This window comes from Rana temporaria, chromosome 3, assembly GCF_905171775.1.
Source record: "Rana temporaria chromosome 3, aRanTem1.1, whole genome shotgun sequence".
Lineage (NCBI taxonomy): Eukaryota > Metazoa > Chordata > Amphibia > Anura > Ranidae > Rana > Rana temporaria.
In genome coordinates this window covers 47772964-47799776 of record NC_053491.1, presented here as the reverse complement: position 1 = coordinate 47799776, position 26813 = coordinate 47772964, and the positions used below count along the sequence as shown (strand labels likewise).

At 43.2% G+C, this 26813-nt stretch overlaps 1 protein-coding gene and 1 long non-coding RNA gene across 3 annotated transcripts in view; one reads left to right on the top strand and one right to left on the bottom strand.

Moving 5' to 3' along the window:
- Positions 1-26813, top strand: part of MAP1A (microtubule associated protein 1A) — a 273677-nt gene that overhangs the window by 220518 nt on the left and 26346 nt on the right. For both annotated transcript variants that reach the window (XM_040342530.1, XM_040342528.1), the window contains exons 3-4: positions 22687-22769; positions 26132-26272. In XM_040342530.1, coding sequence (XP_040198464.1) covers positions 22687-22769; positions 26132-26272 — 224 coding nt within the window. The remainder of the gene's footprint in view (positions 1-22686; positions 22770-26131; positions 26273-26813) is intronic.
- The window catches only part of LOC120931262, a 50216-nt gene that overhangs the window by 1862 nt on the left and 21541 nt on the right, over positions 1-26813 (bottom strand). Inside the window, exon 2 of the long non-coding RNA XR_005747848.1 lies at positions 16934-17053. This is a non-coding gene — a long non-coding RNA (uncharacterized LOC120931262). The remainder of the gene's footprint in view (positions 1-16933; positions 17054-26813) is intronic.

The window sequence follows — 26813 nt, the reverse complement described above, 5'->3', positions numbered from 1 at the left end:
ACGCTTAAATTTGCGTCGGCGAACATTCAGACTTAGGCCGGTGTATCTACTGATACGCCGGCCTAAGTCTTTATGAATCCACCTAATAGTGTAGACTGGTCTGGGGGGGGATCCCAATATTAATGCAAAGTTATGTCCGTGGTGACCACAGCAAGCATTATTACTCGGTGGGGTTTATTTACTAAAGGTAAATCCGCTTTGCACTACAAGTGCACTTGGAAGTGCAGTCGCTGTAGATCTGATGGGTAGATCAGCAGATTATTCAATCATGTACAAGCAAAAATGCTGTTTTTTATTTTCCTTGCATGTCTCCCTCATATTTACAGCGACTGCACTTCCAAGTGCTCTTGTAGTACAAAGTGGATTTTCCTTTAGTAAATGACCCCCAATGTTAGCCCAGCTTCGCACTGCTGCAAGATTGAAATTGTGTGAGTTCAGCTAAACTCGCACGATTTTATTCCCGCATGTCAGTCTGACGATTTCATAGACATCTGTGCTTTTTCCTGCAGATATATCTATTGAAATCGCCAAAAGTAGTACAGAAACTGCATTTGGGAATCAGTGCGGTGCCGCAAAGTCACACCGTTTCAGACCTTTCCATTGCAGGCAATAGCCACCAATTTGGCATGCAATTTGAAATGTCAAATCGCATGCCAAATCGCATCAATGTGAACCAGGGCTTACATGTTACTGCTGCCTCTACAAAATTTTCCAGTGATAAATACCTGTACATAAAGTGCCGTGTTTGCTCCGACAGCAAGACATTTGTTTTTGACATGCTATATTGCTTGGAACATGTACATTTTTGTTTTATTTTGGGATAAAATGTTGCCAGGCACATTTCTTATTGCAATTGAAAGACGTAAAGCAGCATTAATTGGATGTGCCAAGCCCACCACAAATGGAGGGCGCACCAAAAACTTCAAAGATCAGTGAAAGATTTGTTAGATCCGGGGATCGCGTTTGCTGTGCATCATCTGATCTTATGTCATCTTGGGATGTATGATTTCCATAATATTTTTCCCTGTTCTTGTTTATTTATCAGGCCTTCATGGTTGTATGCTAGCCAGCCTGATATCTGTCATACAATTTGATTGGGGAAATAAAGAGGATCTTAAAAGGATAACTAAAGGTTCCTTTTTTTTGTAAAACAAAAACAAAAAAACTGTCTTATTTACCTCCTCTGTGCAGTTGGTTTTGTACAGAGTGGCCCCGATCCTCCTCTTCTGGGGTCTCCCAGTGGCGCTCCTGGCTCCTCCTCTTCTCCAGTCCCCCGTTGGAGAAGCGATCTCCCTCGGGTCACCCGTGTGGGCACTCTCCCATGTCCTGCTGCTGCGTTCATTGATACAGACAGAATGACTCCGCTCCGCCCCCAGCTCCCGCATCATTGGGTTTGATCGACAACAGCGGGAGTCAATGGCTCCGCTGCTATCAATCTATCCAATCAGGACCCGAGACACCGGCTGGAGCCAGTGTGCTTGTCCCCGGCGCAGGAACAATTTGGTGCAGGTAAGTAAAAGAGGGGCTCTGGGGGGCTGGTGCACTACAAGAGATTTTTCACCTCAATGCATAGAATGCATTGAAGTGAAAAACCGCGAGGGTTTACAACCCCTTTAAGGCTGTATCATTTTTTTTTATGTCTGCAGCTATAAATACTGTAGCTTCTGACTTTAAATAGAAGGACCTGTGGTGTGACCCAGGCGGCTGTGGGCAAAGGGGGTGGGGGCAAACTTATAGGCAATCCAAGCAGAAGTGGGAGTGGGCACCTCTCAAAACCTGTATCCAAAAGTGATAGAGATGGGGGGGGGGGCGAGAAAAAGGAACTACCCCTTTTGGGAAAAGTTCTGCTTTAGGTTGTTCTTTACAATACACACAATCCTATTGAAAAAAAAAAGAAAAAAAAAAACATTCTATACGGTACAGCCACATGCTGTTCCTGGGGGCCATGAAAGCAGATAAAGGTGGGCGTGCAGGTGGTGGAATCAGACATGGTGATAATTTCACCTATGTCAATATTCCCCAACAGGTGTGACATCACTAATGACCAAATTCACACACATATAATTATCTCACTTTTATTTTAAAATAGATTCAGAGCTTCAGGCATCTGTCCTACATTTTATAAATCTCCAGACCTCCTTGCAGTTATTTAGCAGTGAATGTTTTACATCTTGCAGCCCCGCAGCACTAACCTGCTTTGCATTAAAATCCAGTAACTCACAAGATATTCTTAAATAGTGGCAGCAGGAAAACAGCGCGCTGTGAGCAGAATATTAACTTAAAAGTCATTGTTTGCATGAATGCTAAAATAAGATCTCAATGTAAAACGAAGTTGGACAACAATTCTTTGTAACTTACTCATCGCCTGCTCCATTTAATATGACTTTGTTGCAGTTGTCAGCACAAGCCCCTTCCAGGCATGTTTAATGTATTTTTATGATTGGATCTCTAAAAATGGTCCTGCTCTGGTTTCTGATTTAGCAAATGTTTAAATAAAACATGACCAAATAAAATAGATGAACACACCGATGTAAACAGCTGCAGTGGATTAGGTCATGAATGAATCTGAAGGCATTTCCTAGTGACAGGCGGTGCGGCAGCTTAGTTACTGCACCCATGAAAAGAGAAAGAAAAGGCAAATGACTTGGTGTAAAGTTACAATTGGTGTTAGAGAGAACAGTTTTTATATACAGATTACATGCATCTCCAGAGGTTTATCTTAAAGTGCACCTTATCTTAAAAAGTGAAGATTTGCTACGTTATGGGGGACATCTAGAATTTTTGATTTTGCCTAAGAAGTAGCCTAAGGCGCATTGCCTCTGGCTTCTAGTCTCGGGAGATAAAGTGATGTCGTTTTTGTGCTGCTCACTTTTCTCCTTGCTGGAGAGGAAGCTGTATGCGAGGACCTGCAATGCAAGAATCCCCAGACGATGTACTATGCTACGAAACGCATCGGGTGACTCCACTGTTGCCGTTAAGTACTTTGACAAGCGCTGTTTTAACTTCTCAATGTAAGTGTTCCTATCTACATTAAATACCTTTATCATACAGTATTACGCTATGTGCCCGTCTCTTTTTTCTTAAAGCGGTTGTAAACCGCATATATAATTTTTTTTTTTTTTTTAAACCTGCAAGGCAAAAGGCATAATCAGCTAGTATGCACCGCATACTAGCTGATTATGAAATACTTACCTCGGAATGAGGTGTGTAGCACTTACCTGGTCCACGCCGAGCGAGATGTCATCTTGCTCCGGCGTGTCTTCTGGGTATCGCCGCTCCAGCGCTGTAATTGGCTGGAGCGGCGATGACGTCACTCCCGCGCGTGCGCGTGGGATATTTAAACGCGGCAAGGTCCGGCGGCTGCCGGTCCTTTCGCCGTGGATCCCCCCTGCACATGCGCCGCTGCAATCAGCGGTGCATTGCGAGGGGAATATCTCCTAAACCGTACAGGTTTAGGAGATATTCTGTATACCTACAGGTAAGCCGTATTATAGGCTTACCTGTAGGTAAAAGTGGAAAAATAAGGGTTTACAACCACTTTAATTTTTTCTACAATTATCTGGTTCTACTTCCCGCCATCTCCTGGGTTATTACCCATAATCACCTATTATCAGAATACCCTCTTTGTATTGGTTCGGTATGTGAGGCGTTTTGTTGGAACTGCAGCTGAGGATCCAGTCCGCGGACAGTTTTCATCGGACATGTCCGCTGGGATCATTTGGTTTGATGGCTGTACACACCATCAGACTAAATTCCCCGCGGACAGGATACGCGGTGACGTGGCGGCGACGTTGCAGCGACGTGACGGCGACGATGACGCGGCGACGTACGCGACCCCGGAAGTTCAATGCTTCCACGAATGCGTCGAATCACTTCGACGCATGCGAGGGATTTCGGCCAAGCAGACATGTCCGATGAGTCGTACTGAGCATCGGACATGTCCGACGGACATGGTTCCAGCGGACATGTTACTTAGCATGCTAAGAAACATTTGTCCGCTGGAAACCTGTCCGCTAGGCCGGGAATCCGGTCCGGTCGGCCCTACACACGACCGAACATGTCCGCGGAAACTGGTCCGCGGACCAGTTTCAGCAGACCTGTTCGGTCGTGTGTGTACGATGCCTTACAGATATTTGTTCATTGATTGTTTCAAATATTGTTTTGCACTGTGTTCATCACCACTAGATGTACCTTCATATGTTTAGTGCTACACTTTTATGTTTTTTAATGCAAGAATCTCCCTGCTCATCATTCATTCGGTCCATGTTGTTTTTTTGAACATCTGCTTCTGCTTTTTGAATATTTCCCCATCAGTCATTACATAACCAGCAATCGAATAAAGAAGCAGCTTAGATAGGAAGAAACAAATCCCTGCCTATACCAAGATGGCCACCCAAAAACAGACACATAGTGCAGAACAAGACATGGGAAGTCAGTAATGGGAGGAAAGATCAGATGTGAGAAACCTACAGGCAACACAGATGACTATATTTGTCCTTCTGAAAACTTTTTTTTGGCACACTTTTCAGTTCTTTAGCTTTTTGGACTACTGTTAGAAAAGTTATACTTAGCACAACGTATTACCCTTCATGTTTGAAACCAGTGGTCTTCTGGAACCAGGGTTGGTAGGAAGTTGGTGGCTTGTAGCTCACAGACCAAAACAAATGTGTTAAAGTGTATGTCTAACCAAATCTTACTTTTGGGGTATAGTAGAAAACAACTGCTATCTGTTTTTTATTGCAATCTATGGTCCCACTAGACAGATTTACCCTCTCAATTTTCCATAGTGACCATTTTCACTGCAGTAGAAAGTGATGAATAATCCTCAATTTTACAGTTGTCATCAGAACAGGAATAAAGGGAAAATACAATGAGATCGCTTGTTCTAGTGAGATGTCCATCCACTTTGGATTTTTTTTTTTACTTGCTTCCTATTGCATCCCTAGGACAGGAAGTGCAGGAAAATCCCCTAAGTGGGACACAGACAACAGCAAAAAACAAAAAAACAAAAAACAAGGAGTAAGTGTAACTCTTCCTACTCTATGTTTTATCTCCCTGTACTATGCACATCCTATAGAACAGCCATTTTCAAATAGGGGTCTGTAGAACCCTAGGGGTCCTTTAGATACTGCTAGGGGTTTTTTAAACTTTGGCCGATTGACCACCTATTTGATGGTGCCTGCAAAGTTTCAAGAGCAGTGCCACTTAGCAAAGCCAGCAGCATGACACCAATTTTTATACCAGAGTTTCACCCAAAAGTGGAAATTCCGCTTATCTTATTCCTCCCCCCCCTTCGGTGCCACAATTGGCACCTTTCGGGGGGAGGGGGGACGGGATACCTGTCTATGACAGGTATTGTTTCCCACTTCCGGGAGTCTTTGCCACGGAGCTGTGACATCACCGCGGGGGTCCCTTTTTCTCCCATGGCCGCCGGGGCAATAGAAGAGAGAAGCGGGGCCTCACGCATGCGCAGTCGGGTTCCCGGCGTGATGCCGAAAGGCTACACTGCCGGGTTCCCCTACCCTCAATGGCAGCGGAGCACCCGACAGCTGAAGTAAACATCAGCTGCTGGTGCCGACATTGCTGGACTCCATGACAGGTATGTGTTCATTTATTAAAAGCCAGGAGCTGCAGTATGTGTAGATGCTGGATTTAAATTTATTTTTTCAAGGCCGGAACACCGCTTTAATATCTGTAAGGGTGGCATTCTGAACACCACTGTAAGGGCTGCGTTGCTCTTACTGGCCACCAATATATTGCTAATTTTTCTTATTGACCCCTGATGAGTTGGTCAATTAGTTAGGGTTCCCTGAGACCTGAAAATTATGTTCCTCTGGGGTAAAAAGTTTTAGAAAGGCTGCTGTAGAATCTTTGTGAATTTGTGCATACTCCAGCAGTGGCTGAAATGGGATAGGTGCATGTTAAGCTTTCAAGCAGTTAAGTTATCAAAAGTTATGAGGCCTGATCATAGGATTGTGATGCTTCTAATGCCTCCTGATTGTAAAAGCAAGCTTGTGAGATACGAACCATCTCGCTCCAAATTAGGTAGAAGGGCGATACTATATGTGAACATAGTAGACAACTTGAAGTACTGAAAAGAGAGGAAGTAAGGTAGAATGGGATAACAGAAGTAAAGCATAGGCAGTAGGGAGTGGTGGGGAAAGGGGGATGACATGACAGGGTAGGTGGCACGCCCAGTGCTGGATGCAAGGGCTCATGGGAATAAACTGTGGTCACAAGACAGTGAGGGAGGTAAAGTCTACTATACTAGGTTCATGGGTGATCTATAGGATCCACACATTTAGAAAATCTTAATGAGTGTTATTTAAAATGCATTAGAGCTTTTCATTAATCATATCCCCGCATTCACACCTGTGCAACACGTCTTTATTTAGTGCGTTGTTTGACGCTTTTGTTTTGCAACAGCATAGGGCAGCCAATTTACTTGAATGCGCTGGCCTACGTGTGAAGGAAGTGCCAAAGTAGCTCATGTACCTACGCCAAGAGCATTCTGCATATTGCTGTGCTTTTTGCTACCCACGTTTTGAGTACCATTAAGAAATAATTGCATGTTTTGCTGTGTTTTTAGCGTGTTTTTTTCAGAAACTCGTGATACAGAAAAACGTAGGTGTGAATGTAGCCTGAAGCGATGTAGTTGGGTCTTTTCTTTTTAAAATGTTACATTTATGCTTCGAGCAAAGATACTTGTAATTTGTTTGCTGTGTTTAGTATATTGAAAACATTCAAATATGCTTTGAGAAAATTGGAATAGTGTCACAGCTTTAACATCCTCATGATGGGACATTTATAGAGGACCAGCACATCATAGGCATATTCTTGTGTATGTTTTGTCATCCATATATGGTTTGGTTCTTATACATAGAATGATTGTCTGCCATGTGGTTTTGTGTGCGTGCCACCACACTGCAGATTTACATCCAAAAAATGTGATGGTGAGAAACCCTTTACAAGATCATCCATCATGGCCCTTAAATGTTTAAAATTAGGAAACTCATTAACCCTTAAAGTATTTGGCCCCTTTTACACCAGCGGACCGATCGGGTCCACCTGTCCATTCTTAAGATGAAACTGATCGGGCCACCCTTTGTCCTCTATAGCAGGAGTCGTGAACCCCCGGTCCCCGGCCCACCACCGGGCCGCGGCTCTTCTGCAGCCGGGCCACGGGTGCAGGCGGCCGGCATGAGACATACTGGGCTGCTGGCATGAGAGCGCTGGGTGCTTGAAGAAACAAATGAGCGGGCGGGCAAGCAGAGATGATATCTCTCTCCGCCCCCCCACCTCAAAGCTATCCTGCGGCTCCACGCTGTGTAAAAACATTTCCTTGTTCAGAGGAGCAGATTGCCTGTACCCCCTCCCCGAATAGTTAATCGGGAATGGCAGAAGAGTGGAGCCAGAGAGTAACAGCCTAAGGAGTCCCAGGACTCTCCCTCTGCCAGGTGAGACCGGCTGCAGCATGAGGAGGGAGACACCCTTCTACATCCAGAGGGGCGATCCCACAGAGATGTGACGTTGTCAGTGACAGGTGAGCTGTTTGTGGGAGTACAGGTGAAGTGTGCTGGGACTTGTAGTTCACCACATCAGCTGTCTGCCTGACATACCATAAGGGGAGCTCCACTCACTCCGCATCTGGTGACAGGCAACGTGGCAAGTGACTATCCACATCTGGTGGCAGACAACAGTGGCAGGGGACACGCTCAGGGCTCCAACTGATTCTACATTATGGTGAGTCAAACTATTTCATTTATTACTACAATGTGATAATAGAAATAATGGGCTTCAATCATCCTTACACCCTATCAAGCATGGTGCCGTGATGATTGAAGCGCTAACACCAGCCATTGCCCGCGAAATATCGTGAAACCCCCCCCCCGGTCCTTGGCGCAATTTTCTTCCACGCAGCCGGTCCTCTATGCCAAAAAGGTTGGGGACCACTGCTCTATAGGGTGGCGGATCTCAGCGGACACCCGCCAGGCATCTGATCTGACAAAATCCACTGAAAACAGATGCATGGCAATATGTTCGCCATCCATCCAGCGGGTCAGATCGGATGAAAACAAACATACATTTTCATCTGACCGCCCCATAGAGGAGAGCGGGCTCTATCCTTGTCCACTCTGCACAGCGGAGCAGACACGGACCTGTCATCTGCCTGCTCAGCAGTGATCAGAGGAGAGATCCCCGCTGAGCAGGCAGATTCCGCTCAGACAAATCTGCCCCATGCGAACGGAGCCTTTTTAAAACCTCATACACACGATCGGATTTCCATCGGACAAATCCGATTTTTTTCCGAAGGGTGTTGGCCATGAACGTGTTCTGCACACAGACAGCAGCCAACATTCATGAAACTACGTGTTTTTTCTGCTCTTTAGCGCCACCCTTTGGGCAACTTTTGCTAATGTTGTCTTATGGTTAGCATTGGTTCGGAGCATGAGTGTTTGTACTTTGAATTTTAGTCTGACAGACTTGTGTACACACAATCGGATAATCCAACGGAACACATTTGTTGTCGGACAATTTGAGAGCATGACCATCCAACATTTGTTGTCGAAAATTCCAACAACAGTTGTCAGATGGAGCATACAGACGGTCGGATTATCCAACAAAACACGTCCATCACACAATTGTCAAAATATCCGATCGCCTTAAGCCAAAACTTTTTACCAGTTTTGGATAGAGCAGGGAATGGTTAAAGGTTTTCGACAAATCTCTATCCCATAAAGCTCTGTGCACACCTGACTATGCGAGTGATTGGAAGCTTCACTGGAAGAGCTCCAACGTTCAACACTAGGATTTCTATTACAGTCAGTTGCTTCCAGATCATCGCTGTACAACTTCTTTTAGGATAGAATCAAGCATTTTAGCCCCAATAAACTTCAATGGGTGTGTCTAAAAACGATGCAAAACACACATAATGTTTGTACATTTTCTTGCCAACTAACTACTTTTCATCGGCCATCCATACATGATTCGAATCTCGGCCTGTTTAGCAGGGACCGGAAAAGATTTGATCCATCTATGGGCAGGCTGTCAGATTTTTTTAATTCAATCACTGTCGGCAGCTATAACCGCTAGCAGTAATCATTGGGCCGGATTCAGAAAGAGATACGACGGCGTATCTCCTGATACGCCATCGTATCTCTGAGTTCCGACAGTCGTATCTATGCAGCTGATTCAGAGAACCAGGTGTAAGTGTTTTACACTGTCGGATCTTAGGCTGCAATTCCAGACTGGCCGCTAGGTGGCGCTTCCGTATTTTTACGCGAGGAATATGCAAATTAAGATTTACGCCGATTCAGAAACGAACGACCGCCCGGCGCTTTTTTTTTACGTCGTTTGCGTTCGGCTTTTTCCGGCGTATAGTTACCCCTGCTATATGAGGGGTAGCTAATGTTAAGTATGGCCGTCGTTCCCGCGCCGAGTTTTGAAATTTTACGTTGTTTGCGTAAGTCGTTCGCGAATACGGCTGGACGTAATTTACGTTCACGTCTAAACCAATGACGTCCTTGCGACGTCATTTAGAGCAATGCACACTGGGATATGTACACGGACGGCGCATGCGCCATTCGTAAAAAACATCAATCACGTCAGGTCATCACACATTAACATAAAACACGCCCCCCCTTTCACATTTGAATTACGCGGCCTTACGCCGCAACACATACGTTACACCGCCGTAACGAAGGGCGCAAGTTCTTTCTGAATAAAGAACTTGCGCCTAAAGTTAGAGCGGCGTAACGTATCGGAGATTGCCGTCTGCCAAAAGGAGAGTAGGATCAGGTAAGTAAAACTATTTCTCTTTTCGCCTAGACAAAACAAGCTATTAACTCTTGCATTGCAGGCGTAGCCCCCTTGCGAGGAATAATTTAACATTTGGGCAATAAGTCCATAGCAGTTTGTAGTCACATAAGCAACCTGGAGATGTACAACTAGTTTTAAACCATATAGGGAAGATTGTGAACTGATGGAGTTGGGGTTGCTATGCTATAATCAGCATCGGGAGGTGAATCTTGGATGATACAGGGTGGCGCGTTTGAGTATACAGCATGTTGTTCTAGGAAGTTTGTCCCTGATGACTTGACAACAAGCAACAGTCCTGGGAATTGAGTTGCTAGATAACCCTGGAGCTGTAGCCACTTAGGGACTCCCATAGCATCTGTTATACTAAACTGTGTGTACTTTTTACTGCAGACAAATCTCAAAAAGATGTTCTCATAAGCAGTTTAGGACATTTTTGATGCGGTATGGAGGATGCATTTACTGGAAACTGCAACTGATGGAAAATGCATTAAGCAGGATGTTTACTAATCCTTACAAAAATGCCTATATGTGAGCTGTACCATAATGTGCTCTGCCATATCTGTGTAAAGACAACTAATTACTTGCTATGTAAACCTTGCAGACAGGTTACCTACAGTGTGAGTTTTCTGTACTAGTCAGGTTGTTGGCTTGAAAGGGTTACATTTTTTGCGCCGCAGTTTCCAGGCATATGACTGCTGAGTCGAAATGAGCCCAGGCGCAATTAACTGTAACATAAATGTATAGTAAAAAACTTTCCCCCTTGCCCCTTCACCCTGTTAAATAAAAACACTTACAACCATTTAGGTTGGAAAGGGCAAGGCCACAGCTTTATTAAATCCAAACATAACATGTGAACACTTTTCAACCAGTGCCAGTCACAGTTGTACTGTGAGCACACAATTCCAAAGGGGAGGGGGCCTGTCCTTACCATAAGTGCCGGACAGGCCGCCTACTTCCGATTTCCATCAAGGGCATAACCCATTACAGACATTTTATGCTGGCAAGGTCAAAAAACTGCAGCAAGCTGTGACATACCATATGAAAAGGGGTGGGAGGGTGGGCAGCTCTTACCAATCACTTTTCTTGAAAAAGACCCAGACCCAGTGCGGCAGGAGCTTGAGAACGAAGAAACATAACAGCACATGGAACTCGGGAACCATTTTTCATGACGAGAAAAATGCCATTTTTTTAATTGGTCATTAAAAATGACCATGTGTAGGCTCCAGAGCATTTTTCTCAACATAAAAAATGGGCATTAAAAATTTAGAACATGCTCCTATTTTTTCTCGTCGTTTTTCACGTCGTGAAAAACGGTTGTGTTTAAGCTTTAACGATGGGGAAAATTTGCATAATCAGCCCAAAGGGTGTCGCCATTCGAATGGAACTTCACCTTTATAGTGCCGTCATACGTGTTGTACGTCACCGCGCTTTGCTCGAGCATTTTTTTTCACGATTGTGTGTATGCAAGGCAGGCTTGAGAAGAATCACTTTGAGAAAAACATCGTTTTTTTCCATGACATGAAAATGGTCGCATCTACGCGGCTTAAGAATCAGCATGTATTCAACACAATATGCGGATGTTTCGGTGAACACTACCAGCCATTGGGGATTGCCAGCTTTGGACTAGCGCCTGTAAAGGTATGTCTGGGCAGCCACCTCTGTTAGCCAATTTAAGCTTGGGACTTAGTTAGGCACATTATCTGTTTTGCCATAAGAAGTTACAGTAATGTTTTCAGCCTGAAGTCATTCAGAGGGGTGTATGATGGTTTCTGGTGTAAGAAAGAACAGAGTCAGTAAAGCACAGATGGGTTAAGAAGAAAAGCTACCATAAAAGGTTAACGCAGCAAGACAAGTAGGTGGAAGAATGCAGTCGCTACTGGTAACCATTAACTAGTGCGAGGTACATTGCAGCCAGTCACGCAGCGCTCTACCTGGGTGTAGGTGACCGGTCTTCGGTAGCGACAGGATGAATGTTCTGGTTCTCTCCATAGCTGTTAGTTTCTCTAAAGTAACTGGGACCGAACCCACGGTATGGAGACCTTGTGTACGTGGCCGCATTGTACAGGAGAGTGGAAGGAGTTAATTAAGTGCATGCATGAGGTCTGCGCTAGGTGCATGGCGGGACCTCATTCTGTCACTGGGAGTAAGGAGATAATGGTATGCTGGACTGGTGGAGAGGGCATAGACTCTGCGGTGTCCCTCCTAAATGCAATATACAACAAGGAAGGTGCGTAGTGTCACAGGACAGCACTTTGACAGAAGGACTCTGTACTTTTACTGCTGCACATTGTCTACAGCTCATCTATAAGCCAGGGATCCACCATAAAGTTTGATTCTTACATGAACATCCCTGCCTGGTTCCAAGCATTAATGAGTGTGCATACACATGAAAGGTACTCCCATGTGCAGGGCAAGGTAGCCCCACCCACAACATGGAGTAATCTGCAAGGATACGCTGCGTACGCCCCACAGACTTGTATTAGACGTCTGAAAATAAAATGAAAGGAATCGTTTTCTGAACCTGTGAAATTGTGATCTTATATGTTAAGCCAAGACCTTTGGTTTCACATGTCCAAAGTCGTACTACAACTACTGCCTGAACCCCAGTGGTTGGGCTTGACTTGCATTTCGGTGTATAAAAAGGGAATCTGTCAGGAGAAGAATACAGAATACGACCTGTTATTGTTTTTTTCACGGTGCATATTTCAAATCTGCTATCCTAACCCTTGCTTCACAATTTAGCTAGTGGTGGACCCAGAACAAGAAGTTGCATACATGATATTGTATGTACATACTTCTTCTAGGTCAATGACTCACCAAGTAGTAAAGACATGTTCAGGATGACAGATGTTGATCATGCACCTTTAAAAACAGGTCACCAACAGCAGTTCCTATATTTTAGTCTTGATAGGTTTCTTTTAAAATGAGCAGTCTTATGCCGCATACACACGATCGAAAAATTCCATCAAGAAACCCAACGGAATTCTGCCTCAAACTTGTGTTGCATACACACGGTCACACAAAATTACCACCGTCAAGAACGCAGTTACGTACAACACTACGATGAGCCTAGAAAAATTAAGTTCATCGATTTCGAGCATGCGTGACTTGATTCCGAGCATGCATGTTTTTTTGTGCGTCAGATCGGAATTTCCGACAAGAACTTTTCCCGTCTAAAAATTTGAGAACCAGCGCTCAAATTTTTGCTGTCGGAAATTCCGACAGAAAAAGTCAGATGGGGCCTATACACAGTCGGAATTTTCGACCAAAAGCTTACATCGAACTTTTCTTGTTGAAAATTCCGATCGTGTGTATGCGGCATTACAAACGTATTCTCACATTAAGAATTTCTGAGTGTCAGGGAACCTGTTTAAAGCAGAACTAATTATAATTTTTTCCAGAAGCATGCTTGTAATCCAAAGCACTCGTATATCAAAGTGGGTTTCCCCATAAGAAAAAATAGAAACTCAGATGATTTCTTCCACAACCACTGCTGGTGTATGCAGTACTGTATGTGACCAGAGGTGTGGGGGCACTAGTGAAGCTCTGAGACGCTCAGGAACTGTTGACACTTTCGGGTGCTCCGACGTAGGTTTCACCCAGCTGGGAGTGTCACTGAGTGTCTCCGAGCATCTCTGAGCGTCTCCTAGTTCTCCAGCGCTCCTGGACCTCTGGCCACATACGGTAATACATACACCAGTGGCTTGAGTCCTGCTTGTCTTGCGAGACATCGCTTGCAAATCAAGTCAGGATATAAAAAAATATATAGCTGGTCTTGCGAAACGCTCGTATACCGCGTTACTCACAAACCGAGGTATCACTGTATCCCCTTTTATCCAGAACTATTTTAATTAAATTGTTTATGTATCCTTTATTACCATAGTTTATTCAGATATTAGGGAAGATTAAACACAAAAACAATCCTTATATGTGGTGGCTTTTTTTTCCTTTGTTTTCACCTGGTGATGGAGCCAGTGACACAATTTATGTCTAAAGCTGACTATACACTGTTGTTGTTTTTTAATTCAGCCAGCCAGCTGAACAAAAAAAAATAAAAAATTGCTCTATCTACACTTTAATCTGAATTCTAGTTAATGTTTTTAAGTACAGTGGAACCTCGAATTGCGAGTAACGCGGTTAACGAGCACTGTATTTTGAAAAACCCTAACTCGGTTTGTAAGTGTTGTCTCGCAAAACGAGCAGGATTCAGGCCAAAGCGGTGTGCAGTACCACATTTGGCCTGAGGTGGGGGGGCGCCAGAGCCGAGCGGCGACGATCGGTACCGTTCGAAAATGCTCGGAAAGACTCATAAATACTCAGTTCCCAAGCCTTTCTGAGGTTTGCCAAGGTCAGCCGAGCTGTCCTCGGGCCTTTCCGGCTGTTTCCGAGGCTCTCCCTCTCCCCCCGCCTCTGCCTGCATGCGGTATTGCATGCCATTGAATTCAATGTGAAACAAATTATTTTAGTTTCCATTGACTTCAATGGGGAAACTCGCTTTGATATGCGAGTACTTTGGATTACGAGCATTCTCCTGGAACGGATTTTGCTCGTAATCCGAGGTACCACTGTAACAGCACCAGTCCTGCTTTCCTTTTGGGATAACAGCTGGAATAAAAAGCTGACCCATGAAACCACCCCTGTGTCAAACTCTTTTGCCGCGTACACACGATCAGAATGTCTGATGAAAAAAGTCAGATGGACTTTTTTCATCGGAAATTCCGATTGTGTGTGGGCCCCATCGGACTTTTTTCCATTGGTGTTTAAAAATAGAACATGTTTTAATTTTTTTCCGATGAGAAAAAAAACGATAGGAAATTCCTATCATCTGTGTGCAACTCCGACAGAGAAAAAAACCATGCATGCTCAGAATCAAGTCGACGGTCGGAATTTATTCTGATGTGTGTATGCAAGACTGATGGAAGTCAGCTTTATCGTAATTCCGACGGAAAATTGCATTGGATTTTATTCCATCGGAAATTCCGATCGTGTGTATGCGGCTTTAGACTGCCACTTTTGCTGAACAGCTTGGTCAATTAAAGAGATTCTTCACCCTTTGAAAAAAAATCAGCAGCTACAAATGCTGTAAAGAACTTCTAGTGGAAGCATCTAGGTGATCCAACTAGAAGTGATAGTGGGTGCCTGTCCAAAACCAGGTACCCAAATATTCCAAAAGAAGGGGGGTATAAACAGAACGTCCTCTTTAAGGTGAAGTTGCACTTTAACCACTTCAGCCCCGGACCATTTTGCTGGTCAATGACTGGGCCACTTTTTGCGATTCGGCACTGCGTCGCTTTAACTGACAATTGCGCAGTCGTGCGACGTGGCTCCCAAACAAAATTGGCGTCCTTTTTTCCCCACAAATAGAGCTTTCTTTTGGTGGTATTTGATCACCTCTGCGGTTTTTATTTTTTGCGCTATAAACAAAAAAAGAGCGACAATTTTGAAAAAAATGAATAATACTTTTTGCTGTAATAAATATCCCCCAAAAATATATATAAAAAAAAAATTTTTTTCCTCAGTTTAGGCCGATACGTATTCTTCTACATATTTTTCGTAAAAAAAAAATTGCAATAAGCGTTTATTGATTGGTTTGCGCAAAAGTTATAGCGTCTACAAAATAGGGGATAGTTTTATGGCATTTTTATTAATATTTTTTTTTCACTAGTAATGGCGGCGATCAGTGATTTTTTTCGGTACTGTGACCTTATGGCGGACATTTCGGACACTTTTGACACATTTTTTGGGACCATTGGCATTTTTATAGCGATCAGTGCTATAAAAATGCATTGATTACTGTAAAGATTTCACTGGCAGGGAAGGGGTTAACACTAGGGGGCGAGGAAGGGGCTAATTATGTTCCCTAGGTGTGTTCTAACTGAAGGGGGGGTGGGACTGACTAGGGGAAATGACAGATTGCTCATTTCTCCCCCTGACAGGACCGGGAGCTGTGTGTTTACACACACAGCTCCCAGTTCTCGCTCTGTAACGAGCGATCGTGGGTGCCCGGCGGTGATCACGTGCGTCGGCACCAGGGGCGAGCAGGGGGCATGCGCCCCTAACGGCTGGAATGCGAAATTGCGTATACCTACGTGATTTTGTGCAGCCGAGCCGACCTGCTGCCGTATAACTGCGGCGGCTGGTCGGCTAGTGGTTAAAGGAAATTGAAAAATAACAGACATAATTGCTGGATAACTAGGTGATAATTAAGGGAAAATAAAATAGAAAAATAAAACGATTGCAGCCACAACAGTTAAGGATTGGTAAACTGCAATACATTACATTTTTTTGTTTTTGTATTGCTTTAAAGGCTAGTGATAATGCTGTTGCTATCAGTTTTACAACATAAGTAGCAGACATTTTAGCACACATTAGTATACAAAGAGCAGAATTTTAATTGCATGTACAGTATGTAAACTCCAAACTGTTTTTTAAATTTGAATAGAGTGGGCAGTGCTGAGACCTCTGTGTAGGTTAATATTGCTCCATTAACATTATACCCCAAAGGGAAGTTGGGAGCAGTAGATAAGTCCTTTGCCCAGAATAGTGCTGAAACAAATACTTCAAACGGTAGTAGTTCTCCAAGGAGTGTAGGACTCAGGAGTGCATATCAGCACAGGGAGCAGGGTTCAGGAGTGCGTACGATACAGGGCATGGGGCTAATGAGTGCATACTAAACAAGGCGCAGGGCTAAGGAGTGCATATTGCACAGGCTAATGTACAAACAAAAATGATCCTCCCACCAGTAAAGAGCTCTCCCCCAAACACCCAGCACAGTGATCTCCCATCAGTCCCCCACACCAGTGCAGAGCTCAAACTCCTAACCCTAAGACCCTAACCCCTCGCCAGCACAGTTTTGCCCCCTTCCTAGTACAAAGTGACACACTTCAGAGGAGCAGCTACCATTTACCTGACAATGGCGAAGTCCTAAGTGCCGGCGGGTGGAAGGCTGCAGACGGAGCCACTACTGCAAGACTAGTACGACTGACCTCCTCTTCTGTGTCATGTGGATGGTGCACCATATGAAGGTATAGCAAATTTAGAAAATAGTAATACAGAACCTCTAACCGTATCTGTATACTTATATTAAATTCAAGGTAAAACAGTGTATGCTCACCTTCTTTTGCTCCCGTAATCGCACCAATGTTGCATTACGGTATTAAAGCTGTTTGTAAAACAGTAATCCCTTGATCCAAGATTTTGAGTCCTTCTGAAGATGTATTTTGTTGAAGACATGCTAGAAAAAAAAGATTGTATCTAAGTTTATCCACTTAGCAAAGCTGAAAAGGAAAGGCTCAACACAAAGTATTACAAGGTGAAACAACCACAGCAATTAGCGCTTGAAATAACAAAGGAAATAAATTGCTTGTAAAAGGGTACAATGGTCAAATGTATAAAATAATTATCTTTAACAACACGACATATTTCCTAGTACACCAATGCTCTCTTCTTTTATGGAATGGGGTGAGACTATGCCTTTTTTAAGATTGTCTTCTTTGATCAGGGTGTTTTCCGCTTTCTGTTACATCCTTAATTAACATCTCTACTTGTGTCTGTCTTTTCTGACTTTTATAGACAAGTTATTTCCAGTGCTGCTATACTCACATACTGTATGTATCTAACCAGGGGTGTCCAAACCGAGGGCCAAATGTAGCCCTTTGCTAGCCTTTATCCGGTCCTTGGGGCACTATTCCTCCCACTGATACCAACAATGGAGCACTATTTCTTCCACCAATACCAATGATGGGATACTATCCCTTCTAATAATTAGGGGCACTATTCCTACCCCTATTGTCCACCATCCCTGAGTCCATAGTTATTCTCACTGATGCCAGAGCTAGGACATTTTGTACCCCCCCAGGCACATTCTGGCCCCGCTAAAGTCTTAAGGACAATAAACTGGCCTTTTGTTTGAAAAGTTTGGAGACCCCTGTTCTAAACAATTAAAATCTATATACAGTGCCATTCCTACTTGATGCCTTGATTAACACTCTTGTTCGTTTGGGCCTTTGTACAAAACGTATAGCCATGTTGTATTTCATCACACTTTTATTTTGTATAGACCTTTTAAAACAAAGCTGTAATTTAAGGTAAGATTTACCCCCTTAATGACCAGGCCATTTTTTGCAATATGGCACTGCGTTTCTTTACCTGACAATTGCATGCTCTACCCAAATAAAATTGATGTCATTTTTTTCCCATGAATAGAACTTTCTTTTTGTGGTATTGTATCACCAGTAGGGGTTATTTCTGAAAGGCAAATCCACTTTGCACTACAAGTGCACCTGAAAGTGCACTTGGAAGTGCAGTTGCTGTAGATCTAAGGGGAAGATCTGAAATGAGGGGAAGCTCTGCTGATTTTATCATCCAATAATGTGCAAGCTAAAATGCTGTTTTTTTATTTTCCTTGCATGTCCCCCTCAAATCTACAGCAACTGAACTTCTGGCTGCTAGGTCTAAGTGAGGCCTATCCAGTAAGGGTTCCGCAATGGAGGAGCAGCAAAGGTTAAGCCTGAAGCCTGGGATGAAATTGCGTGTGTTAGAGGCTCAGCCCGAGGGGAGCCTGTTCGTTGCCGGTGGTAAGGGAGAACAACTGCCGGAGGAACGGCCACTCCTGTTACCAAAAGCAAGTTTGGAAGGGATGAAGTTCTGAAGGAGTACCAGAGAAGACGCTTCACTAACTGGGGACGGTGGCGTAAGTGGGAAAGCTTTAGTGGAGACTCATCCAGGAAGACAGTGGGTAGCTGTAAGTAAAGCTTGAAGGAGTACGGCAGGTAGCTGTAAGTAAAGCTTTAAGATAAGTACATCGGTTAGTTGTGGGTGAAGCTTGAGGGCTCCAGCAGTAGCTGAGAGTCCAAGAAGTCTAGTAATGCCCCGTACACATGAGCAGGCACGGATTTACTCCCTTTGCCGCCCCAAGACCGGGTCCTTCAATGCCGCCCCCCCATATGCACAGCACATCAGGGCACATCACAAAATCGGGAAAACGCTTGTCTGTATGCAATTTCAACGCACAAAAAAAACATGCATGCTCGGAAACAAGTCGACGCATGCTCAGAAGCATAGAACTTAATTTTCTTGGCTCATCATAGTCTTTTACGTCACTGCAGTCTTGGCAGTCAAAAGTTCACCGAACGTTTGTGTGACCGTGTGTGTGAAAGGCAGGTTTGAGAGGTATTCCGTCGGGAAAACCGCCCGTGTGTACGGGGCATGAGAGACGGCGAGCTGAGCTTGAGGATCTACAGTGGGATACTGTGAGTTAAACTGGAAGATCTACAGTAGGATACTGTGAGAGAAGTTGTTGCTATAGGAGACAGTAGTTGCTACAAGATACAGATTGATGCATTCAGCTTAAAGAGGAAGTAAACCCCCAGGGACAACTTGCACCTACAGGTAAGCCTAGATTAAGGCTTACCTGTAGGTGCTTGCAATATCTCTGAGACCTACACAGTCTCTGAGATATTTACAATTTCCCAGAGCGACGACTTCAACGGCGCATGCGCCATCTTGAAAGGGCACGCTGTTCCGTTTTAAGCCAGGGGTCATGCCATGAAGTGACATCACGCGACTTCGGCCAGTCAGAAAGCCGGAGTTCGTGGCCCCTCGGAAGAAGAGGGGTGAAGAATGGATGCTCGCTGCCAGCGTGGAAGACGGTGACATCGCGGGCTTCTACTGTCACGTAATGGGTTACTATGCGATGCAATTATGCTTTACCTTTGCAGGGAAAGATAGAGGAAGTAAAACCCATCAGGGTTTTACTTCCTCTTTAAAGGCCCTTTATCTGTATTGCTGTTTGCCTAGTTCTATTTTTGAGAGTTTGCCTAATTGCTATTGCATTTGCCTAAGGGTGTCCTGTGCCCTAACTCTCTCTCCCCACCATTCCTGTTTAGAGAAATAAAATCTTTGTTCATATTTACAAAAAGTGACTGGCGGCAAAGGTTAATCTTTCCATCTTGCACCGCACCCACTATGCCTAGTAACCTACACCCTAAGGAGGAATGTCAGTTCTCCCTGGCTCTGGGGGTCACCATCAGGCCTTGAAAGTCGGGGAGTCCACTACACATAGAATACATTAAGGTGAAAAACCATGAGACTTTACAACTCCTTTAATTATACCAAATACATTTTGCGCTCACCCAACTTCTAACAATTTAAAAATCTGCGATTCTCAATGCTTAAATAAACTTTCTTAAAATGCATAGCACGGCCTTCAAACATTAGGTGGGCCTGACTGTGGCCAGTGGGAATTCAAAAAGTCCTGACATGATCAGAGGGAGTAAACAATACCTCATGCTTGGTGGTCAGTGGGAGTAAAATGATTACCCCATCATTGGTATCAGTGGGAGGAATAGTGCCCCATCATTGGTGTTAGTGGAAAGAATAGTGCTCCATCATTAGTATTAGTGGGGGAAATAGTGCCCCACTGTTGGAGTCAGTGAAAGGAATACCACCTCATATCGAGAGGAAAAGTGCCCCAAGAACTGGATAAAGGCTAGGAAAAGGCCTCATTCAGCCTGCGGGCCACAGTTTGGAGATCGCTTGGCTTTGTAAAAAAAAAGTGGAAATTCACCTTTAGCTATGTCTGCCTGTTCACTAGCCTTGGTCATTGTGTAAGATGGCTCTTGCCAGAAAAAAAAATGAAAAAGAGCACAGAACAGAGTCAATAAGGAATGGCAAAGAACAGCGGTTAACAATATTTCTTTTAGATTGTTCTCTCCCCCCCCCCCTTTTTGTTGATGCCCCCCATTTTTGAAATGCTACCATGTCCTTGTCATTTAAAAAGTGCACTTTCCCTTTAATGAGAACTCAAAACTTGAATAACCACTTCAGCCCCGGAAGAACTGGCTGCCCAATGCCTGGGCCATTTTTTGCGATTCGGCACTGCGTCGCTTTAACTTATAATTGCGTGGTCGTGCGACGATGCACCCAAACAAAATTGACGTCCTTTTTTTCCCACAAATGGAGCTTTCTTTTGGTGGTATATGATCACCTCTGCAGTTTTTATTGAGGACATACATAAGTAGTATTTATAATTCAAGCTAATATATTGTTTGTTGAATGGTTGCAAGCTTGCATGATTTTAAAGGATTTAAACTGACAAGATAATGAGACAGAAGCAGATTATTCTCCGTGGATGGTATTTTCTACCCACAAAAATAGGCCTGCATATACAGTTAAATATTATATGATGATGTGTGTGCTAACCAGATAAAAGACATACCTTTCACTATGTTGGCACTAATTGATGCTGCCTGCACAGCTAAAAAAACAGAAACACTACAGAGGTTTTATTGAAACTGAAACTGCCTCCAGGATTCCGGAATAGATACTGTATTGCAGGGGTGACCAACAAGGGGCCCGGGGGCAACATGTGGCCCGCGGAGCCCTCTGATGTGGCCCACGACCTCCTGCTTTGGGATGGAACAAAAAAGAATAGAATGCTGTTATTAAAGGGGTGTTCCAGCCTTTTTTTAAGTTTATTAAAAGTCAGCAGCTACAAAAAATGTAGCTGCTGGCTTTTAATAAACAGACACTTACCTGCTCCAAGGCTCCAGCAACACGCCGGCCGGGGCTCCGCTCATCGCCCCCCCTCGCCGGCCGGCGTCTTCATTCCTAGTGTGGGCACCCGGCAGTGACAGCGCGAGCAGCACGGCGCCGTCCGATTGGACAGGTGCTTGCCTACAGGGAGGGGCTGCAATAAGGCAATTACGCTAATCGCCTTACCAGCCCCTCGGCAGAAGGAGGAAGTGGGACAGGAAGTCCCCTTCTCCTGAAGCCCCCACTCCCCCCCAAAAAAAATTACATGCCAAATGTGGCATGTAAGGGGGCGAGGAGTGGGTTAAGCGGAAGTTCCATTTTTAGGTGGAACTCCGCTTTAAAGGTCAGTTTATTACAAAAATCAGAGTGTATATATGGGCATATCTGTTCTGCAGTGGTTACTGGGCTGCTTTCAAACTGGGCTGCTTTTCAGTGCACCTTTTGGGTTACCTGCACTGAGCCATAGACTTCTGTTATTACCTGCGAGTTTGGTGTGCTGCGAGTAGAGTGGACTTTATAGAGCTGAGTGGACTGCCATCCACCCGCTCTGCTCATTGTGGCCCGCGACCGGTTACCAGTTTGCTTAAGTGGCCGTTGCTCTTCAAAAGGTTTGGCACCCCTGCTGTATTGTATTGCTTTTTAACTTATTAAAGATGGCAGGATTCTATCAAATGGATACAGATATTAGGTAATATTAGGCCAACATGGAAGTGACCTAGAAAGACTTCACTTGACTAAAGTTCCACTTTAAGCTAAAGCTCATAAATCACATACTGTATATACTCAGGGGCTTTTTCTTTCCAGATATTGTGCCTTTTCCTTTAGACTTCTAGTTGAAAAAGGCAATTGACATTTATTTGTTATAACATTTTTAATTTGCACAATACAAAAGAAAACTCAATTAGTAGAAATCCAAGGATGCAATTCTATTTTCTTATTTAGTTTGTGATTTTGGATCTTAATATAAAATGACTCTTGTTAATGATTTGCTGAGTTTACTTCTGAATTGTCTGTTGGTAGCCTTTGTGTAGATGTAAATTCCTCAAGTGTTTACAGCTGGGAAGATTATATTCTTGCATTAGATTTACAGAATGCAAGTGCTGTGTGGGAGGAAAATTACAAACTGATTTGGAAGTAAAATGAATAACACATTTGTCGTTTTTTTTTCTTCATTTGAATGGCTTTTCTTCACATACTTTACACAAATGTGTTTCATTCCCAGTAATGTATTATTCGTGAATTCAATTATCATTGAAGCAAACAAATGACAGGGTTAATTGTCAGTTTTCTGTAATATCCAAAATAATATTGTTTTATCAATATTTTCCATAGGCCAAAGAACTCTACAGCATCAAAGTGATGTCCTAGAGACAGTGATCTTGGTGAATCCCAATGCTGAAAGCATTGTTCATGAGGTATGATTTCTAATATTTATACAGCTGAAATTGTGGATATACATTTGATTGTACAGATACTTTTCAAGAATGCATGATTTATAATTCAACTTTTGGATTAAACATTGGTTCCTAGTGCCCATCAAACAACATGTTGCAGTAACTGAAACATCCAAAGATTGCTTTAAAACAATGCATACATGGTCAAAGTAGAGGTGCTAGTCCACCCTTGCAGTAGACATGAAAAGCCAGCTTTAGAGCTCATTTTTCGATCCTTTGGGGATCTAATATGTACATGTATAAAACATGTCCAGTGCTAATTATCAAGAATATAAATTGCATATATTATACTTATACTGTACATGAACTTGCATATCTTATAGAGGGGCCGAAGCATTTGGAGAAAATGTGAAAAGGTTAGGGACACCATCCTTCTTTTTTTTTTTTATATTTCTGTCCTTTTTGGAGAGATTTCTCTACACTTTTAGATCTTTTACAATAGAAGAGAAAGTGAGGGGAGACCCAAAATGTCATTGTTGTCACTGGAACAAGCCTTGAGAGAAAGTCTCCCAAACAGGTGTGCTTGTTCCTGTCTGTAAGGCTGGCCATAAATTAAACACATTTCTTGTAAAATGTTCCTATATATTTACAAAAAAACATATAATGTGAGGTCAAACTTAAAGAGTAACTCCATTTTTTTTGGGCAAAAAAAGCATTCCCCTCTGTCCATTAGAGCGAGTCTAATGGGAGTTGTTTCATAATTATCAACCAGCTGCTACACCTGCAAATCTCTAATGAGGAACATTGCTGGGTCTGCATCCCTTTAGTTGTGATTTCCTATAGGGAGTATCTCACCAAAATGTTTTTGTTGTGCAGACTTTCGGGGAAAAAATCAGTGAGCCAATCACACAAGCAGGAAATAACATATCGGGGGGTTTTCTGTACAGAACACCCCCGACTATATTACATATTGTATTAAAATATGACTTGTGTTGCAATTGTATATGCTATATTATTTTTATTTTTTTATTTGCCAATTTTAATCCCACAAAAGTGCTATCCTTTAAACACTTTCAATTTTTACTCAGTCAGGCAGGCCCTTGCTCTACATAGTTTTAAAGGAAATGGAACAACAAAATTGTATAATGTATCGCCAGCTTAAAGCGGTTGTAAACCGCATACTAGCCGATTATGAAATACTTACCTCGGAACGAGGTGACCACCACTTACCTGGTCCACGCCGAGCAGGATGTCATCTTGCTCCGGCGTGTCTTCCGGGTATCGCCGATCCAGCGCTGTGATTGGCTGGAGCGGCGATGACGTCACGCGTGGGAGATTTAAAATCGGCAGGGTCTGGCGGATGCCGGTCCTTTCGCCGTGGATTCCCCCCTGCGCATGCGCCGCCCGCATTGCGAGGGGAATATCTCCTAAACTGTGCAGGTTTAGGAGATATTCTCCTTACCTACAGGTAAACCTTGGCAAGGCTCAATGTATCATAGGAGCATTAGGAAGAGCGAAAAAGAGACCATAGCGTGACTCCATATAATGGATAAATGTAATAAAAAACAGATAAAAACTCACATTCATGGGATTGGAGCACCGGGTACAGAGAGTCTGAAGTTTTAATACAAGTTCGGTGCTCGTGTATGTTTTATTCTACTTCACTACCTAAATATGAGTTTTTTTATCTGTCTTTTATTAAATGTATCCATTATATGGAGTCACGCTATGGTATCTTTTTCGCTCTTCCTAATGCTCCTATGATACATTGAGCCTTGCCATTTGGACGTATGATGATCAGATCACACTCTCACCTGTATAGCTGACACTCTGAGGGGGATACGAGTTCGGCACTCATGGATTTATGCCCGCTGTCCTTTCATTCATGTGAGTGCATTTTCTCAAATCTTTACCTGTTCGAGGTACCCTCACAGTGTCACGCTATATGCATGGCATATATCTTCTCTTTTCCATGACACACATTGGCCGCTAAGAGCTGTCTTAGGAGTCAGGAGGATGTGTTTTATCAGCCCACTCATCCAGCTGCGATCAGTATCTCTGTTAGCTGTTTGGACAAACAGCCATGAGGTGAACTGCTAGCACACTCAGAGGTGTCATCACTGAAGATTTCATTTGTGCACGTTGCATTTTGGGTGGAGGTGTTTCATCTAGACACTGCTCTGTGGAGGAATTACTGGATCTGATCCTTATTTATGGACAGGACTTTATCACATGTGTGATTTTTTATAGTTTTGCACTTTTTTCCCACTTATTTTATGCTAGTTTTGGTGTTTGTTAATGTAGTAGCCATTTTACTATGTATTTTCACTGTTAAATCTTTACCGGATTATAGGTGTTTGTTCACTTTCATCTGTATTGTTCATTGTAGTATCATCAGATACCCTTTCTTTTTCTTTCACTGTTTAGTTCACCCACGATTACTTTACTTCGCATTCCCTTTTCACTTCCCCTTCCCATTCCCTCCCCCACAGCGCAGCTACCATACTTCACATTATTATCACCTTTTCTGTTAGGATCAGATCCACAGGTGCTGCTGCAGTCGTCATCGCCCCCCCAGTCCATCAGACAGCGCCGGAGTTCTCTATTTCTAAGTTCACCTTTGTTCACCTTTTTTTCTAAATTCCAGCTCCCCTATGTATCAGTATAGTATTAATGTACTTATTTTGCAAAAATAAAACAGCTTTACATTAGTTCTACATATGCTTACCTCACTCTGCATATCTGTTTAAAAATACTGCTCAAATACTTCTGCCTTACTTCCTGGACAGACTTTAGGTCATGACACAAGGAGGAGTTGACCAGCTGATCTCATTAGCATACACACCCTGCATCATCTACCCTCAGCTGGCCAACTCCTTCCTGTGTAATGACCTAAAGTCTGTCTAGGAAGTAAGGCAGAAGTAATGGACACGTGTTTCTAAGCTTTCAAGACAGTGAGGTAAGCGTGCCTAGAATAAATGGAAAGCTGTTATAAATGGAACACCCCCCCCCCCCCCCACACACACACACACTTTTCCAAGCAAAGATTTTTTTTTTTTTTAGCCTGAAGTCACTTTGTAAGCCCTAGCCAGGGAAGTAGGTAAACTTTCCTGAGCTCTGATGTACAAGGATGCCATTTTATTGGATTGTTAAATATTAAAGCATTGCTATTTCTAGAACATAAATGGTACTGGTAGCAATCACATCTTGGTCTGTATATGTACCCAACACTTTGTATAAATTGAGACATTCTCCCTATTCTGTTTAGAGGCAAGAACCATATATGTTGTCACTCTGAGGGGCAAAGTTTACTGTTTTTTCAAAGCCTATTAGATTGTTTTGCTTTGCGCATTGCTAAATGTGCTCTGAATTCTATTTTTAAGGTACGCTCCTTGATCACGGATCCTTCTGCCTACAAACTACTCATCTTAAGTGGTCAGTGTTCAGACCAAGAAGGAGATTTAATTCTACAAAGTGGCACTTTTCCCCTTCGAAGACTTGGAGAGGTGTTCAGTGACCCGGAGGTATGTATAGTATAGTCAAAATCATTAACTAAATGATGTAAAACTGTTTTACTTATCAGTAATCAGCTTTTCTTTTTGTAGCTTGGTGCCATACTGGTTGGGCATTTTGTGATACGTTTGTCTTTGGTGGTTCAAATATGAGCCACTTTCAGCTTAAAATGTCTGTCCACCTAAAAGTGATATTAGTTAAAAGTTCAGTGTGGTGGCAAAGTGGTGTATATTTCATATACTGTTTACACTGTTTACACTGTATACTAATGTTCCAGCTCCTCCTACTGTATTATCTGGGTTATAAATAAATACAATTGCAACATAGGGAACTATTTTTAATAGCCCCAGCTAGTGTACAGAGATCAAAACCCAATACAGTACTCCTCCAATGGGTTGCTTTGCATTATGCTGTTGTGTTCAAGGGCTGTAGATGGAAGATTGTATCTTTACGTATCATTCATGGCTGGGTAGATCAATTAAAAAAAACTTCCGTTTCCTTTAGTCCAAGATTGCTTTCTCATCAAGGTTAAGTAACTCATTATTTTTTTTT